The 19,399-nt window shown below is 46.4% G+C and overlaps 1 protein-coding gene across 1 annotated transcript; it reads right to left on the bottom strand.

The window, feature by feature from the left end:
- Positions 1-9,464: 9,464 nt before the first annotated feature.
- Positions 9,465-14,751, bottom strand: LOC130190278 (high-affinity choline transporter 1-like). The gene is made up of 8 exons (XM_056409599.1): positions 14,568-14,751; positions 12,115-12,231; positions 11,509-11,664; positions 11,187-11,335; positions 10,832-10,975; positions 10,528-10,681; positions 10,199-10,413; positions 9,465-10,001 (listed from the first exon to the last, which is right to left on the bottom strand). The coding sequence occupies exons 1-8, from the start codon at positions 14,749-14,751 to the stop codon at positions 9,465-9,467; spliced, it is 1,656 nt and encodes a 551-aa protein (XP_056265574.1).
- Positions 14,752-19,399: the final 4,648 nt, after the last annotated feature.

The following is a 19,399-nucleotide window of genomic DNA, read 5'->3' as shown; positions in this document are numbered from 1 at the left end:
CAGTCAGCTGCTCTGACTGATTGGCAATTAGTCAGCAGCCGATGCTGCTTGTATAAAAGGGCAGCAGAGCTGGAGGGACGGGAGAGTGAGCAGAGGCGCAGGTTTTGCGGTCTGCTTCTGAGTTGTTTGCTGACAAATAAATGATGGCTTTCAACCAAACCTCGTGGTTCCGGGCTGATCCTTGGTGCTGGGGGGGGAAACCCACGGGTAGTGGCCATGGAGTGGCTACACTGGAGCCCAACGTGGGACCCCCGGAAACCCAGCACCTGGAAGGGATGGAGCCTGGGAAACCAGAGGAGGAGCTGATGAGCAGCTTGGGCCAGATACTGGCCCGGATTGAGGAGATGGGGCGGGCACAGGCGGAGGAGAACCGCCGGTTCCTCAAGACCCTCCTGGACCCGGCGGCTCGGCGGCTGAACCCCGTTCCCCAGGAGACGTCGGAGCTGCCGAGCCCCAGGACCCGTCGGAGCTGCCGACCCCCGAGCCCCAGGACCCGTCGGAGCTGCCGAGCTCCGAGGTCCAGGACCCGTCGGAGCTGCCGAGCCCCAGGACCCGTCGGAGCTGCCGACCCCGAGCCCCAGGACCCGTCGGAGCTGCCGACCCCCGAGCCCCAGGACCCGTCGGAGCTGCCGAGCCCCAGGACCCGTCGGAGCTGCCGAGCCCCAGGACCCGTCGGAGCTGCCGACCTCCGACCCCCAGGACCTGAGCCCCAGGACCCGTCGGAGCTGCCGACCCCTGAGCCGGTCCCTGGGCCCTGTCGGAGGTGCCAGCTACCCCGGCTCCATCCCGGCCGGTCCCGGCTCCCCGTCCCCCCCGTCCCGAAACCCAGAGCCCGAGCCCGTCTCTCAGAGCCTCCTCCGCCCAAGCTCTCATGGGAGGGAGGGCCGGATGGAGCCCAATCAGGCCTCGTGCCAATCAGTCAGCTGCTCTGACTGATTGGCAAGTCAGCAGCCGATGCTGCTTGTATAAAAGGGCAGCAGAGCTGGAGGGACGGGAGAGTGAGCAGAGGCGCAGGTTTTGCGGTCTGCTTCTGAGTTGTTTGCTGACAAATAAATGATGGCTTTCAACCAAACCTCGTGGTTCCGGGCTGATCCTTGGTGCTGGGGGGGGAAACCCACGGGTAGTGGCCATGGAGCGGCTACAATATAGTTAAGCTTTACTCATGTGTCAAGTTAATAACAGTCTACACATTAGACTAATTAAAAATAGTTTTAGAATGGTAGTAAGAAGAGTGGTGTTTACCTGTCAATATGTCTACATAGTGTTCACTAGGCTCAAGAGATGGCTCACGTTGCTTAATTTGTAAAAATAGTTTTCATTCATATTGATCCAGTCTGACATTAATCTGAAGTGGTGGTGTCATGAAGAGATGTGGTGACTGTTGTTTGGCTAATGTCTGCCTTTTTTTTCCTTGTTCCAGGAGAATGGACCAAATGTCAACTGGAAGTTTTTGTATTCATACAGTTTGAAAAGGATTGTTTTCCTAGTATATTCACAAAAGCTCAGGAGTAGACGTATAAACCTGTGCACAAACATCCATCACATAGAGACATGAGAACTCGCTCGCTCACTCACTCACTCTCACACACACACACACACACATTCTATAATGTAAATGTATTTGCATTTTAAAAGCAGCTGGAAATGTTATTTTATTGATTTTTTTGTTCAAAAGGAACTATGTTGCACGTATTTAAAAAATATATTTACTTGATTTTATAGACATTTGTTCATGGGACCTAAATGTTCTGAAAATGTTGAATTAATAAATATAATTTACAACAGCAATGACATTTGTGTTATCCTTTTGCATTACACCATACTGTTAATTTTGAACAGACATCAGTGTGTTTACTTTGAATTAATTAATTTAGATTCATGTATATTTCCTTCGTACGTTAGGTCTTAAATTTTATTTAGACGTGGTCTTAAAAAGTCTTACATTTCACTGGTTTATTCCTGTAGACACCCTGTATAATATATCTAGCTATATATCTACCTATCTAGCTATCTCCCTATCTATATATCCAGCTATATATATATACCTATCTAGCTAGCTAGCTATATATCTCCCTATCTATATAGCTAGCTATCTAGCTAGCTATATATCTACCTATCTAGCTATCTACCTATCTCCCTATCTATATATATATACCTATCTAGCTAGCTATCTACCTACCTATCTAGCTATCTACCTATCTCCCTATCTATATATCCAGCTATATATATATACCTAGCTAGCTTGCTATATATCTCCCTATCTATATAGCTAGCTATCTACCTATCTCCCTATCTATATATCTAGCTACCTATCTAGATATCTAGATATCTACCTACCTATCTAGCTATCTATCTATCTATCTATATATCAGAATCAGAATCAGAAACAGTTTTATTGCCAGGAATGTTTACACAATCGAGGAATTTTTTTTGGCGGTAGGTGCAACATTTGGACATGACAAACAACAATCATCACGACAGAAAGACAACAAATAATGTGAAAGTGTTTGGGTGTGTGCTTAAAGTGATGTGTGTTTTAGTTAAAAGTGTATGTTACATGGTGCATGTAAATAAAGTGACATGTGTGGAGGAGGCCTCAAGTTAAAGTGCATGTTAAAGTGACGGAGGAGGCCTCCAGGAGGGAAGAAGAAGGAGGAGGGAGGAGGAGTAGGAGGAAGAGGAAGGAGCGGGAAGAAGGAGGAGAGAGGAAGGTGGAAGAAGAGGTGGTAGTCCTGGGGGTGACAGTCAGTCAGCTCCATTGATGAGCCCGACTGCCGATGGGAAAAAACTTTTGGTGTGGCGGGAGGTCTTTGTCCTGATGGACCGCAGCCTCCTCCCAGAGGGGAGGGACTCGAACAGGGAGTGTCCAGGGTGGGAGGGGTCAGCGACAATCTTTCTGGCCCGCTTCAGTGACCTGGAAGTGAACAGGACCTGGAGGGAAGGCAGATTGCAGCCGATAACCCTCTCGGCCGGCGGATGATGCTCTGCAGCCTGCACTTGTCTTTGGCTGTGGCTGCAGGGTGCCAGACGGTGATGGAGGAGCAGATGATGGACTCAACGATGGCCGTGTAGAATTGTACCATCATTTCCCTGGCAGGTTGAATTTCCTCAGCTGCCTCAGGAAGAACATCCTCTGCTGGGCCTTCTTGGTGATGGAGCCGATGTTCAGCTCCCACTTGAGGTCCTGGGTAATGATGGAGCCCAGGAAGCGGAAGGACTCAGTCACACAGGATGAGAGGGGCGGGTGGGGCTGCATTCCTCGTGAAATCCACAACCATCTCCACTGTCTTTAGAGCGTTGAGCTCCAGGTTGTTCTGGCTGCACCATGTCACCAGGTGGTCAGTCTCCCACCTGTAGGCGGTCTCGTCCCCACCAGAGATGAGTCCAATGAGGGTGGTGTCATCCGCAAACTTCAGGAGCTTGACGGACTGGTGACTGGAGGTGCAGCTGTTGGTGTACAGGGAGAACAGCAGAGGGGAAAGAACACAGCCTTGGTGGGAACCTGTGCTGGTGGTCCGGGAGCCTGAGACGTGTTTCCCCAGCCTCACGTGCTGCTTCCTGTCGGTCAGGAAGTCTGTGATCCACCTGCAGGTGGAGTCGGGCAGGTGCAGCTGGGAGAGCTTGTCCTGCAGCAGGGACGGGATGATGGTGTTGAAAGCAGAGCTGAAGTCCACAAACAGGATCCTGGCGTAGGTTCCTGGGGAGTCCAGATGCTGGAGGATGTAGTGAAGGGCCATTTTGACTGTGTCGTCTGCAGACCTGTTGGCTCTGTAGGCGAACTGCAGGGGGTCCAGGAGTGGGTCGGTGATGGTCTTGAGGTGTGACAGGACCAAGCGTTCAAAGGACTTCATGACCACAGAGGTCAGGGCGACGGGCCTGTAGTCACTCAGTGCGTTTACATGCAATCGAATTATTGGCTTAGTCGGACTGAAATCGAATTATCCGTTTCATGTAAACACCTTAGTCGGACTATGTGCGGTCCGACTTCGGTACGATTAACACCCCTGGATAGCTCGGTCCGATCCAGTTGATAATTCGACTCTCGCGGCATGTAACTCTGAATTGATTCGAACTGGACTTTTTGCGCATGCTCGAGATCCCGCTGCCTCCTCCCTCCCTCCTCCCATGTCGTAACCCGGAAGTCGAAAGAGACGATAAATTGTCACTGCCGCAACCTGGCCGGCAGAAAACAAACAAATAACCAGTCCATGTTGGTGCTCTAAGCATAACTCCTCATGATGCCCCTGAGATAGGGTCTGTGGGATGTGTCGGCGCATCACGGCAGAGCGATGCGAGAAGTGTTAACGGGGTGCTGAGCGATTAAATATATCTCTTGTTCTGCCTGTTTTGTGATATACATGCTAATATTTCTAGACTGAAATAATATCGGCATTATAATTATTATAACTATGAGGATTTTATTAGTTGCCTATTTTGTGGAGCCCCTCAGGACTTGGTGCCTGCAAACAACGCTATGGAGAACACAAGAGCCACCACACATTTCTGGACCGAAGAGCAGACAAAATTTATGCTTAATGTATTGAAGGAGTTGAACATACTAAAGTTCATGGTTCTTTCTCGAAATGTTGATGTTGTTGTTGGTGGTGGTGAAGAGGTAAAGCGGAAATGGCTGTATCACCACGAGTTGTAATGAAAACAGTGCCACCTATCGTATCGGATATGACATGCTTTCGGCCAATGATTCGAATTACTCACTGCCATGTATATTGGGATAACAGCAGATCCCCCAAAAGATAGCATAGTCCGACTAAAGCAAGATTCGAATTATACCATCATGTAACCGCACTGATTGAGTCCTGTGATCTTGGGTTTTTTGGGGACGGGGATGATGGTGGAGACCTTGAAGCAGGCTGGAACGTGGCATGTCTCCAGGAAGGTGTTGAAGATGTCGGTGAACACCGGAGACAGCTGGTCAGCACAGTGCTTCAGGGTGGAGGAGTCCGGGGTTCTGCTTTTAAACAGCCTGTTGACGTCTCTCCAGGATGACGAGGGTCGTCGCTGAGGAGATGGAGGGTGCTCCAGAGGTGTGAGCCCCTGATGGGCTGGGGGAGGGTGGGCTGATGGTCTGTGGCTTGTTGATGGGGCTGTGGGGGATTGTCTCAGGACTGCTCCATTGTCTTTCAAAGCGGAAGTAGAACTCATTGAGCTCGTCTGCCAGAAGCCCATTGTTCATGGAGTGGGGTGATTTGGGCCTGTAGTTGGTGATCTGCCTGAGCCCTCCAGACAGAAGCAGAGTCGTTTGCTGAGAGCTGCTGTTGCAGTTTCTCAGAGTACAGTCGTTTAGCATCTCTCACCGCCTTGCTAAACCTGTATTTTGACTCTGTGTACAGGTCCTTGTCCCCACTCCTGAATGCCTGGTCCTTCTGCAGTCTTAGCTTCCTGAGCTCCGCTGTGAACCAGGGTTTGTCGTTGTTATAACTCACCCTGGAGCTGGATGGAATACAGCTGTCCTCACAGAAGCTGATGTAAGAAGTTACAGCCTCTGTGTACTCATCCAGGCTGTTGGTAGCAGTCCTGAAGACATCCCAGTCAGTACAGTCCAAGCACGCCCGTAGGTCCTCCAGAGCCTCACTGGTCCACTTCTTGAACTTCCTCACCACAGGTTTGCAGAGCTTTAGTCTCTGCCTGTATGAGGGAATCAGATGAACCATGACGTGGTCAGAGTTTCCCTGTGCAGCTCGAGGGACGGCGTGATAGGCCCTGCTGATTGTTGTGTAGCAGTGGTCCAGAATGCTCTTCTCTCTAGTAGGGCATTTAATTGACTGTCTATATTTAGGAAGTTCGTGGCTGAGGTTTCTTTTGTTAAAATCCCCGAGTACAATAACTAAAGAGTCCGGGAAGGTCCGCTCCACACACCGTATCTGTTCAGCGAGGGTCTCCTGTGCCTCTTGCACGTTTCGCGCGGCCGCGGCGACATGTAAACTCCGGCCAGGATGAATGAAGCGAACTCACGTGGGGAGTAGAAGGGTTTGCAGTGAATGATAAAAGATTCCAGGTCCGGCGAACAGTGCTGTAGAATCACCGTTACGTCGTTGCACCAGCCGTTGTTGAGGTAGAAGCAGATTCCTCCACCCTTTGTTTTTCCGGAGAGCTCCGTGTCCCGGTCCGCTCGGAACAGCTGGAAGCCAGCCAGCTGGAGCGCAGAATCTGGTATCGATCCACTTAGCCATGATTCCGTAAAACACAGGACGGAGGATGAGGAGAAGTCTCTGTCTCTCCCCACCAGCAGCTGGAGTTCGTCCAGTTTGTTGCACAGTGAGCGGACATTGGAGAGAAATATGCCCGGCAGCGCTGTACGAGCTCCCCGTTTCCGTAGCCATACAAGCGCCCCTGAACGTTTCCCTCTCCGACAGCGTCTCACCGCGTGAGCGAAGGTGAGCACACCTTTCACAAAAATGTCCAGTAACTCCACAGAAGTTAAAAACGTTGGAAATAAATCCGCTGGAGTTGTTCCCCTGATGTTCATGAGCTCTTCTCTGGTGAAAGAGCTCCGGGAATCACAGCAGAAAACAGTATTTAAGACGAAAACAACAAAAAACATCGCGCACCAATGCACCGAGGCGGCCGTCTAGCTATCTATCAACCTATCTAGCTAGCTATCTAGATATCTAGATATCTATCTATCTCTCTCTCTCTATATATATAGTATATATAGTTATCTATCTAGCTATATATCTAAACCGCAGCTCCTCCGTTCTATGATCATAAAACTGATTAACGGCAGCTGTCGTAACAACAATGGTTGTTCCCAGGGAATGTGGCTCCACCCACAGCTTCTTTAGCTGTCCTGGCACTTGACTGACAATTTACTGAACTCAGGCTGCTCTCCATGACCGAGGGGCTTTCATTCTCTATTCTCTACATTGTAAGGGCATGTGTGTGGCAGCACTGCATTCCTGAGTCCAGTGAGTGCTGCTGCATATCTATTTTTTCTAGCCTCATCATTTATCCCACAGAAGACGATAGATTCCAGAGATGGGGACGATTTAAATCATGTCACTATATTTCACATCAAATCAATATTCTGCTGATTATGTTTTTAGAAAAAACATCTCATGGGTGCCTCAAGTACTTGGAAAGAAGGCTTAAGAAAAGCACGATCAATGTGTCATCTTTATTATAGGCTCCAGTCATACTTGGATTTATTTGGGGCTAATCTATTTAATTGTTTCAATAGCACGCTTTAAGTAGTGAAAGCTAACATTTAGACATTCTGAGACAAAAGATATTATACGAGTAGTTATGGATTAATCAGACTTGCTGAGTAGTCCTCGAAAAAATCTCAGAAGGCCAAATTTAAATTAATAATAATAATAATAATGTTGCAAAAAGGGGTTTTAGTTTAGCAAGATTATCCCTGAAATTACTATTTTACCAGGTACATCTTTAAGAAAAGACAAATGTCATGCTTACAACCATTTGAGCACAGAAATCATATATATTTATGTATGTATATGTTTCTGTATGTATATATATATATATATATATACTTATCAGTGGCGGGCCGTGCATTTTCTACCTATGCCTTCAATACTGTCTTACGACAGCTGAACAACCTAATGTAAGATATATCAGTTCACCAGGAGGAGACAGAAAGAGAGGAGTTGTGGGTTGTTAGTCATATTCACATGACACTGCAACAAGTGAAATAAAATGTTACATGAAGCGCAACACCTATAAATACATAACTGCAGAGTGCAGATACATAAATATGCGCTGATGGGATGCTGCGTCATTAATGGACAATGCAAGTAGTCCACACCACCATAATAAACACAATGACAAGAACACATTTACAAGAACCAGTCACATTAATATATAACAAAACAATCAGACAGAACTGTGGCACTAAAGTGCCTTACAATAAATAGAATCAGAAATAACCATAAAAATAAAAACAACAGGGACAAATGAACACAACGCTACTGCAGAATACAACAATCAACTCACTCACTTAAAGCTAAAGTCCATCCTCCTCTCTTTGCCAACACACAACTGTCCACAAAAGTTCACTAACAGCTCCTTCTCAATGGCCATGGACACCAGTGATGGAAGTCGAGCCTCCCCAGTTGCGTTTATGGAATAAGTCTTCACCCGTTTCAGGGCTGAGCATTGCTGGCTCAAGCTAGCTAGCTGCGGGGTCGGGCTGAAGCTAGCTAGCTGTGGGGTTGGGCTGAAGCAAGCTAGCCGTGGGGTCGGGCGGCCGTTGGTTATAATGTCCTTCTTTTCCTGAAACGTCCTCCTTGAGAAAGGCTTCGAGATTAAATCCGCCACCAAGTCCGCTTGTCTTCCTTTCGCCATTAAAAGTTAAAAGCATAAAACTTAAACTGTGGTGACTGCTTGACTTCTTGAATCCCGCTAATCTATCTCCTTCCTTTCAGTTGAACTGCATGCGAGCCAACTAACCAATCACAGCGCAGGTTAATCTGACGTACTTTCATGGGCTTCCAGAAAGCCAAAGACCTCAAAAAATACACCAGGTAGGCTATGTCAAACTAACGATATGATTGGTTGAAGATTATGTCAATCAACGATAAGGTCCCCATGTACGTCAAGCAGGCTGTAATTCTCTTGGCCTGTGTGAAGCACTTCCTGTCTTCAAGTCTGGATTGACTCTAGTTTATTTTTTTGGAGCATGAGCATCAAGGACGATTTTTTAGAAGAATGGTGCTGCAATTATATTTAATGTTGTGTGTTAAAAGTCATTTTGTTTATTTTGTGCTTATTCTGCTCTTGCTTCTTTAAGTTAGTTTAGCAGATCCATAAAATGAAGAACCAGGAATCAGAAGTTTTTATTATGACATTTTAATATTGTAAAACTGTGGAGACATAACATGACATAAACTTACAAACTGTCCACACTCATAAACAAAACTATCATTAACACAAAGCCATCATGCCAGAAATTACCCCTATCCATCAACATGAATCTCCTGACTACTTATTAGTCTAAGCTAACCCTAACATGTGGAAATGCTAATTGCATCTAGCTAATCGCGAGTAGCTAGACGCTAATTAGCGTCTATTGCTACAGCACAATATTACACGAACAGTAATTACACAGATATTTACATGTTACATACGTAAATACTCACAGACTTAGCACTTCAAAGGCTATCAAGCCGTAAAGGGGAAACGTAGCTGCAGAATGTGCTTTCAGTAGAAACGTGAAACAGAAACTAACTACGGTAAGAGAGGAGGGATGAATCCAAGAACAAAAAAGGCAATTGCGTTCAACACCACTTGGCGTCTCTAATGCAACACATGACAATGTGGGGCAGAACAGTGCTAATTATAACATAAAGGTTTTCTCAAATCAGATCTCTCTCACTCAAGGTCGTGTGGAAAGGCCTCCCTCGCCCCTAAACATCTTGCTTCAACTTGTACCTCAAACATTCGAGCTGAAGCAAGATTTTTGGGGCCATGGAGGTTTTGCCTTTTTTTTAACACCCTGTACTCATCATGGGCTCTGAAACGTCATTGTCACATATTGCGGTGTCTTTTACGCTGTCTGTTGGCGTCTGTCGTTTTGGCTGCTGTTTGAGTTGCATGTTCAACGTCTCCCATTTCTCCGGAAGCAGGTTTTTCTGGATGAGCAGAGAAAACAAGTATGAAAACAAAAGGTTGGCAGCCACGGCGGACAACATGGAGATGGTGTTCACTGGAGAGCGTTGGACATAAACACCGTCTTCTAGGGTGCATCCTGGGAAATGGATGACGGCCGGTAGCCCAATCATCGGCTCTCCACACAACAGTCTTAACAGCAGACCCACCAGCATGCCCATAACCGCCCCATAACCGTTGGAGATTTTGAAGAAGAGAACACAGACCAGTTGAGGGAAGATAACAATGTAGCTTATCAATGTGCTAAGAAACCATAACGCATAAATATTGCTTTCGAGACTGGTGAGAGATGTGCCGATCACGCCTGCTACCACCACACAGCCACGAATCACCCACTGGATCTCTCTCTCTGAAGCCTAGGATCAGAGAAATAGAGAAAAGATGGCATGATGAGTTACTTATCCTACACAGAACCATCTGAGGATCCATCATTGAAAACGGTTGAAAGGGCAGGAACTTCAACACAAAAGTGGGCCGGTGATTGGAAGAACCATCTGTCAATCTAACTCTTGCCACAGCCAGTCGATTATGAGAACAACTTTAAGGTTGTGACCTGGGTCCTCAGGAGGCTCTTATAGATGTTGGCGGTGAAGATGGAAGCTGCAGCCAGCAAGCCAGAATCAGTCGATGACATCGTGACAGCGATGCATCCAATGCCGACAATGGAGACATAGGTCGGAGTGAGGTGGTTCAAGACAATGGGCATTACAAGAGTCGTCTCCCCGTGTTCAAATGGAGATGGAGAACCATAAGAAGTCAGATTCCAGTCTAAGGCATGGACAGATAGACACAGTACACATGTTGAGACACATCAAGTGGTTCAAAGGGAAGTTACATGTTTTAAGCGTACGAAAAAAAGGGTTTTGATTGGGACTAAATTACCAGTTGATGCGGCCACTGCACCAATCAGGACAGGGGGGATTGCAAAAATAAGAAGAATTGCAGCAGCAGCAAAACAGTTGATTTTAGCCATGGCTGAGGAGTTAGCAGACAACGTCCTCTGATGGAACTCCTGATAGCCCAGGCAACCCAGAGCCTTCAAAGGAAATATCAATATTACACACCAGAGAAATCACAACCTTTTTTCCAAATTGAGAGTATAGGAGTGCAACACTTTGGATAAGGCTTAGACATAAAGGTTATAGCTCTGCAATTTTTATGAACAATGATGTGATCTTCCACTTACCATAACAAATACAATGTCGATCCATCTCCAAACTTTGTCTGCTTCTAGTTTACCTAGCCAGGGAGCCTGAAAAGTGTTGTTCAGGGCCGTCTGAGTGATGTCGGTGGAGGAGGGGCTCATCAGGACAAAGGGGACACAGAACCACTGCAGAGACAAGCGTCATAATACTGAGGCGCCCATGATAGTTAGCTGAAAAACTGTGCTTTACAGACATTTGGATATTTGAGCTTCATTAGCCAAAGAAGCAGGAATCCTCTCGCACGCTGATACCTGTTTGTCAGTCAAAAAGTTATAAAACTGCATTCATATACCAGCGGAAACTGTCTTTAGAAAACCAGGAAGTGGGAAAACATACCAAGCTGATGAACATGAGAATGAGCTGTATGACATCTGTGTAGGCCACAGAGTAAAGACCCCCCATTAGCGTGTAGATGATAGCCACCACTGCAGAGATCCAGATGCATATGGTGAATGGTAAATCCAGAATCACACTCATGGTTGAACCTGTGAAAACACAGCTGGCAATCATTCATTGTTGTACAAATTACTCAAGAAACAACAGTTCTAGTTCCTTTAGATTGTAATTACTTCCGTCATATATGCAAGACGTGTATACATCTCTTTTTTTTTAAATGTAATAATCAGTTATCTTATTTAAACTGTCATGGCTTACAAACCTAAACCAATCAGCGTTGTTGTCACCCACAAAATGTCCGTCACCAGTGAGGCCACAGCAAAAAGAGTCATTGGTACTTTTCCATACTTGATCTGGAAAGGATCCATCATGGTCACATATGTTCTTTCTCTCATTGGCCCAGCAAAGAACAGACCACCTAATTAATGAGACAAGGACCATTTTTCAGTAACCCATACGGAGAACATGCAGAACCCACTTACCGTGAGGCGGCGGTGGTCACCCTGGTACCATCTCACCACCTTACCACCATCATTTTCTGTAGTATACCTCTGCATGCTATAATGAACGTTAACATTTTGGGACCGGACTAACAGTTCTAAACAAACAAGACTGTAGAGAACATAAAGAGGAACTTACTCAAATACATTCGGTGGCAATTTTGCAAAGTTTCCTAATTCCGGAAATTATCTGCGATTTCATTTGTTCGGAAGAACTCAATCTTCAACGAAAATGCGCGTGCCAAAAAGTTACATGTAGGTGCGAATGTATATAGTGAGGGGTTGGAGTCTGACACATGACAGTTGACAGTTGTGTCTGGCAAAACAAATAAAACACACTCCACTCTAGTCGTTGAAAACAGACTTACCGATAATAAAACTTAGTGCGTGTCCTAAAATATAGCTGGAAAGCCAGACAAAGCCCATAGAAGGGTTGTACACCATTTCTGACGATCCAACAATGAAGCTTCCTCCAATCCACGTCGCTGATAAGGGAACAAACGTATATGAAAACACACAAGCAGGTCTGCTTGACATTGATTCAATCTGTTGAGTTAGAGAACGCATATCCATTGTACTGCAAATGTATGTGAACAATACACATTTTGGATTACTTTAAATGAGAAGAAGTAGCTTTTACCCCCAAAAAATGGTTGATGACAGGATAGAGGAACATTGATTATAATCAAATCATTTCATTGCCATCACCCTCAAGCAAACTAACAAGAGGGAACAAGATTAAAATCAATGAACCAAAAAAATATCTTTGAGGCATGCTGTGTTCCCTCTTGAGGTCAACTGTATTCAAATGGTATTGGCTAATGTTAAATTGTACACGGAAATGTGTTGTAATGCTTTTAAAGAAAACCTTTTATCAGTATGATTTAGAATTTGGAAATTGCGATAATTTTTTATAATCCTTTTAGGGGAGTACATTTGCAGATAACGGTTATGCAGTTAAAACGAAACAATGCAAAAGATTTCACATTTTGATGTGTTTTAAGGTTCTTTTGGGGCCTGGATTTCATCGCTGTTTTGAAGGTGTTTAAACAAAACCAACGACTTAACTTCTACTATCAGAGCTCTCTGGGCCATTATCTCTTACTGCCAACATTCACAATACACAACACAGTCCACATCAGTTTCAGAATTAGTCACACAATGCAATCTATCTATTACATGTCATTTAGCAGACGCTGTCCTGATGCTAGTGTGGAGCTTGTTTCACCACTGAGGATCCAGGACACCAAACAGTCTTGATTTTCTCGAGTGATTAGCTCGAAGTTACGGAGTCACAAGTCGATTGGCTGTTGCCGAGCGGAGTAAACGCGCTTGGGTGTAAGACTTGACCATATCCTGGATGTAGACTGGGCCCGATCCGTTCGCAGTACGGTACGCAAGAAACAATGTTTTGAAGCGGATGCGGGCAGACATCGGTAACCAGTGAAAAGATCGCAGGTGTGGAGTAGTGTGGGTGAATTTAGGGAAGCTGAAGACCAGTCGAGCTGCTGCATTCTGGATGAGCTGCAGAGGTCGGATGGCCTTAGCAGGTAGACCAGCCAGGAGGGAGTTACAGTAGTCTAGGTGTAAAATGACCAACGCCTGGACCAGAACCTGTGCCGCCTTCTGAATAAAAAGCGGACGTATTCTCCTGATGTTGTGCAGCATGTACCTACAGGAACGTATTGTCGCAGTAATGTTGGCCGTCAGGGAGAGTTGACTGTCGTGTATCACCCCGAGGTTCCTGGCAGTCGGGGTCGGGGCTAACAGAGTTGTTAAAGGTAGTAGTCAGGTCGTGGGTAGTCAGGTCGTGGGTGGGAGAGCCTTTCCCTGGAAGGAAAAGTAGCTCAGTGAGATGAGTAAACCTGTACCATCACCCCCACCAGAAGGGTAGACGTGTTGTCTGGTGTGATCCAAGTCTCAGTGAGAGCCAGGAAGTCAAGCGCCTGCTCGATAGCAAAGCCAGAAATTAAGTCTGCCTTTGCGGTTCGCTGACTGACAATTCCAGATGCCTCCTGGGTGTGTGTACAACGGGTAGGAAAGATAACAGAGGAGGGACGTTGGTACATGTTACGAGTCCGAGGCCTATAGTTTCTACGAATTGATATACGCACAGGTATGGAAAGTAAACACATATTCACAGAGCAGTGTTATACTCAGCCACCCCCGAAGACTCCAATTATAGACTCCTAGGTCTTTATCCTCCGAGTCTTGACTCCAATGAAAGACTCCTAGGCCTTTATCCTCCGAGTCTTGACTCCAATGAAAGACTCCTAGGCCTTTATCCTCCGAGTCTTAACTCCTATGAAAGACTCCTATGTTGTTATCCTCCTGGTCTTGACTCCTATGAAAGACTCCTAGGCCTTTATCCTCCGAGTCTTCATACGACGAGTTTCCACTGACGCTACCCGGTTATGCACCAGAGTTGACGATGATTAGATCCAGCTGTGATCGGCCACTTCCCTAGCCGGCCGGTATTCAAATGGCCACTAATTGAAACCAAGTGGCTCACAACAACAGCTGATCTCACCCCTAATCACTGGAGATTCAGGTGTACAAGAATCAACTGTGTGCCAAAGATGATTCCTAAGACAGTACAGACTAACAACCTAGCCCCTTCAATACAACAAATACAATAGTGCCTTAGCAGATAAAGCGTATTTAAAGAAGATACTTAGCCAGGATCCAAGTAGTCAGTAGTGCACCTGTATATTGACTTTGCATTTACCTAATTTTCGTGCCAAGCAAACACGACGAAAATTGACAATTCTGGTCCAGTATCAAGGTCATGATATTGTGCTGCAATATAATGTGAACTCACCTGCAGTGGTGAAGATCCCCACAACTCTACTGATGCTTCGGTTTCCCAGCACTGCCGTCTCAATGCTCTCAACCGGACTTTTGTTCCTTTCCTTTTTGGATTTGAAAGAAGCCCAGATGCCGACTCCAAAGATCAGCAGGTAGAACACAACCATTGCTATTACTCCCGGGACACCGACAGCCATGTTGAACCTGACGGATGTTTGATAGAGTCAGGTTGTAACAGAGTAAAATGATATTACCAGTGGATACTCATTGCCTTTTGGTCTCGAAACCTCTGATCTGCTTTAATCATCCAACCTTTCTGGTTTGGTAGGTTGATTGTCGGTTCGTTACAATCTCCTTTTGAAAGCTGCCAATACAAGTATCCAAACAGAGCCAACTGTTTCTACCTGAGGGGGAACCAGGGTGTGAGTACAACACCTCTCCCACACCTCTCCCATCCTCTGCCACACCTCTCTCATCCTCTGCCACACCTCTCCCATCCTCTGCCACACCTCTCCCATCCTCTGCCATACCTCTCCCATCCTCTGCCACACCTCTCCCATCCTCTGCCACACCTCTCCCATCCTCTGCCACACCTCTCCCATCCTCTGCCACACCTCTCTCATCCTCTCCCACACCTCTCCCATCCTCTGCCACACCTCTCCCATCCTCTGCCACACCTCTCCCATCCTCTGCCACACCTCTCCCATCCTCTGCCACACCTCTCCCATCCTCTCCCACACCTCTCTCATCCTCTGCCATGCCTCTCCCATCCTCTGCCACACCTCTCTCATCCTCTGCCACGCCTCTCCCATCCTCTGCCACACCTCTCCCATCCTCTGCCACACCTCTCCCATCCTCTGCCACACCTCTCTCATCCTCTGCCACGCCTCTCCCATCCTCTGCCACACCTCTCCCATCCTCTCCCACACCTCTCCCATACTCTGCCACGCCTCTCTCATCCTCTGCCACGCCTCTCCCATCCTCTGCCACGCCTCTCCCATCCTCTGCCACACCTCTCTCATCCTCTGCCACACCTCTCCCATCCTCTGCCACACCTTTCCCATCCTCTGCCACACCTCTCTCATCCTCTGCCACACCTCTCCCATCCTCTGCCACACCTCTCTCATCCTCTGCCACGCCTCTCCCATCCTCTGCCACACCTCTCTCATCCTCTGCCACGCCTCTCCCATCCTCTGCCACACCTCTCCCATCCTCTGCCACGCCTCTCCCATCCTCTCCCACACCTCTCCCATCCTCTGCCACACCTCTTCCATCCTCTGCCACGCCTCTCCCATCCTCTCCCACGCCTCTCCCATCCTCTGCCACGCCTCTCCCATCCTCTGCCACACCTCTCCCATCCTCTCCCACACCTCTCCCATCCTCTGCCACGCCTCTCTCATCCTCTGCCACGCCTCTCCCATCCTCTGCCACACCTCTCTCATCCTCTGCCACGCCTCTCCCATCCTCTGCCACACCTCTCCCATCCTCTGCCACGCCTCTCCCATCCTCTCCCATCCTCTGCCACACCTCTTCCATCCTCTGCCACGCCTCTCCCATCCTCTCCCACACCTCTCCCATCCTCTGCCACGCCTCTCCCATCCTCTGCCACACCTCTCCCATCCTCTCCCACACCTCTCCCATCCTCTGCCACACCTCTCCCATCCTCTGCCATACCTCTCCCATCCTCTCCCATCCTCTGCCATACCTCTCCCATCCTCTGCCACACCTCTTCCATCCTCTGCCATACCTCTCCCATCCTCTGCCACACCTCTCCCATCCTCTGCCACGCCTCTCCCATCCTCTGCCACGCCTCTCCCATCCTCTGCCATACCTCTCCCATCCTCTGCCACGCCTCTTCCATCCTCTGCCACGCCTCTCCCATCCTCTGCCACGCCTCTCCCATCCTCTGCCACACCTCTCCCATCCTCTGCCACACCTCTCCCATCCTCTGCCACACCTCTCCCATCCTCTGCCACGCCTCTCCCATCCTCTGCCACACCTCTCCCATCCTCTGCCACACCTCTCCCATCCTCTGCCACGCCTCTCCCAGCCTCTGCCACGCCTCTCCCAGCCTCTGCCACTCCTCTCCCATCCTCTGCCACGCCTCTCCCATCCTCTGCCACGCCTCTCCCAGCCTCTGCCACTCCTCTGCCACACTGTATTAGAGCTAGTGGAGCACGCTCACATGCACTAAAAGTCCTGGGAATTTTTTTTTAGAAGATCACATTTAAATTAATAACTAATGTTGCAAAAAGGGGTTTTAGTTTAGCAAAAAAATGGTTATCCCTTAAAATACTCTTGGTACATCTTTAAGAAAAGACAACTGTCATGCTTACAACAGTGTCAGCACAGAAATCATATATATATATGTATGTATATATATTTATGTATATATAGATATGTTTATGTATATATACTGTGTTGTGGCTGGATTTCTTCCTTTTTGGTCCATTCTGACTAATCTCTTAACCTGATGCATATAAACTTGTATCTCTCTCCTATCTGACTGCTGGTGAGACGCCACAGAATACTCACCCTCTGGACCTCAGTAATCAAACACCCACAGGACACAGAGAGTTTGGATCAGAGTTCAAGTCACGCAGATTTATTTGTAACCAACAGTTTCACAAATAAACCTGGTCTGGGTCCGGTATTAAAGACAACGACCTCCCTCCACATCTGTCTTTCCCAAGCCCCGAACAAACACATTGACATATTATTTATACATCAGCCTCAATGCAGGTGCCGCCTCCGTCCACTCCCTCATTACATATTAGTTCTCGTCACTCAGTGTGACCCCTGTCCCAGTCCAAGCCGGTTACTTTAAGGAATGTGGAGGTTCTTGCTGACGTCTCCCCCCTCGTCTCTTCTCTTATCGTTATTATGTCTGAGCCTCCTGGTCCTCGCTCTGCAGTCTCCTCTCTACCGGTTAAGACTGGAGCAGCACAAGGCCGCTGGGTCTGTCTCTGTCTGGCGTTGTTGACCCTCGTCTGAGGGAGAGAGCTGTGTGTGCCCTCTCAATCATCTTTGTAGATGCAATTTAAGCCTAATATAACACAATGTAAAAGTTTAATACACCCTATGTATATATGTTGTGGAAACACATAATTTGACACATTTTTCCCACCACAACTGTATATATATTTATGTACAGTATATATATATATATGTCTATATATATATTTATTTATGTATATAAATATATATATGTATGCATGCATATATATGTATACGTATGTATATATATTTATTTATATATATATATATTTATATGTATTTATTTATAGATATATATGTATGCACATATATATTTATATGTATGTATATATATATTTATCTATGTATATATATTATATATATATATATATATTCTGTATTTAGCTGTACATTTGTTTATTAAGGAACGTTTCTGTGCAGAGCCTGACTCAGTACTTGTGTTGTGTATAGTAGTTCTTACATCTGTCGTGTTGGGTAGCATGAATGTTTTTGATGGCCAGCCCATGTTTATCTGTATGTAACACTTCGTACTGTGTGGTGTGTCTGCAACAGGGACACAAGCCGATCGCCGGGAGCAGAGCGCTGCTGGGTTCAGGTCCGGAACCAGATTGTTCTACCGTTGGATTGCTGCGTGCAGCCCCGGGCCTCAGCTGGCCTTTGAGAAACCGATCTGCGTGGATAAAGATGCTCTTTTTGGGGAAACAGTCGCGCCTAGTTTGTTGTGGCAGCTCTGAATACAGCCCAGACAGTCGGCTGCGGTCAGCGGGCATCTCAAGCCTTTCCTTTATGAACAAAGTACACGCACACAAACTAACACACAGCACAGAGACTCATTTTTCTACTTATATAATAACACACTCTTGAACCAAAATTAACACGCGTTAAATGCCTTAAATATATCGTCTTTGTCAGTTTGTCTCCCACCATTATAGCATTTGAACGCCTCACTTAGTCGAGCATTTCATGACACATTCCTGAGTGGATGAATGAATTGAAATCTCATATTATATTGAATCATTCAGTGAACACCAATCTGACTGCGCACTGCCATTTCATTTATACTGACTCAATCAAACACAATTTCATCATAACCATCCTTTATTGTCTTGTTATTTAAGAATATTCTTCAATTTTTTTACTTTTCAGCTCAGATATGAATATCTTCTGTGCACCTGCACATGGTCATGGCTTAATGACTGGTATTATTCCTTCTCCTGCTCTCAAATGGCGGGTTTAAGATGCTGCAATAAACCGGTTATTAAGCCCGCCCCCTTTTTGTTTCCCCATTCATCTGAAATCTGTCTAATCTCAACGAATCCGCGCTGTGCCTTCTTTCCCCTGCTCGCTATATAGACAAAGCGATATAGCTCCGGGGAACTGATCCGTATGTGCAGGTTTACTTTTGAAAATAAACTCTTCTTATTGAATTAAATGGAGGAAGGAGGAAAAAGGTCAGCAGACTGAGAACATTTAATGAATATTGAATCCACACACACTCACACACAAACACACTCTGACTTAACAGTTAATCACAATACATTCCCTGTATGCCGTGGGTGTGTCTCTATATACATTAGAGCAACAGGGATACCAATAAAGAGATATGTACTCCCACCATTATTCCACTGGACGGATTAAAAAAAAGCCTAAAAAGTTGTATAATTACAACTCTTTTTGACGTTCAGGAGGGAGTGAAATTATTGATTACTCTTTTGAAACATTAAAAAGTCATTGCGAGCATGGATAGCGCTTCAAATCCACGGTTACAGACACAGTTAACAGCTGGCAGGTGAACACATTTGCCTGATGGGTCAATGGTTTCATTTCACAGCCCATTCTCTAAACTTC

Source organism: Pseudoliparis swirei, chromosome 24 (assembly GCF_029220125.1).
Source record: "Pseudoliparis swirei isolate HS2019 ecotype Mariana Trench chromosome 24, NWPU_hadal_v1, whole genome shotgun sequence".
Lineage (NCBI taxonomy): Eukaryota > Metazoa > Chordata > Actinopteri > Perciformes > Liparidae > Pseudoliparis > Pseudoliparis swirei.
This window is presented reverse-complemented; position numbering and strand designations above follow the sequence as displayed.

Excerpts from the sequence above, each read along its gene's own strand:
- LOC130190278 (XM_056409599.1), bottom strand. The coding sequence starts at position 14,751 with ATGGCTGTCGGTGTCCCGGGAGTAATAGCAATGGTTGTGTTCTACCTG. Across the intron at positions 12,232-14,567 it reads GGGGATCTTCACCACTGCAG|CGACGTGGATTGGAGGAAGC; the intron begins GTGAGTTCACAT and ends TTCCCTTATCAG. Across the intron at positions 10,682-10,831 it reads TCGACATTGTATTTGTTATG|GCTCTGGGTTGCCTGGGCTA; the intron begins GTAAGTGGAAGA and ends TTTCCTTTGAAG.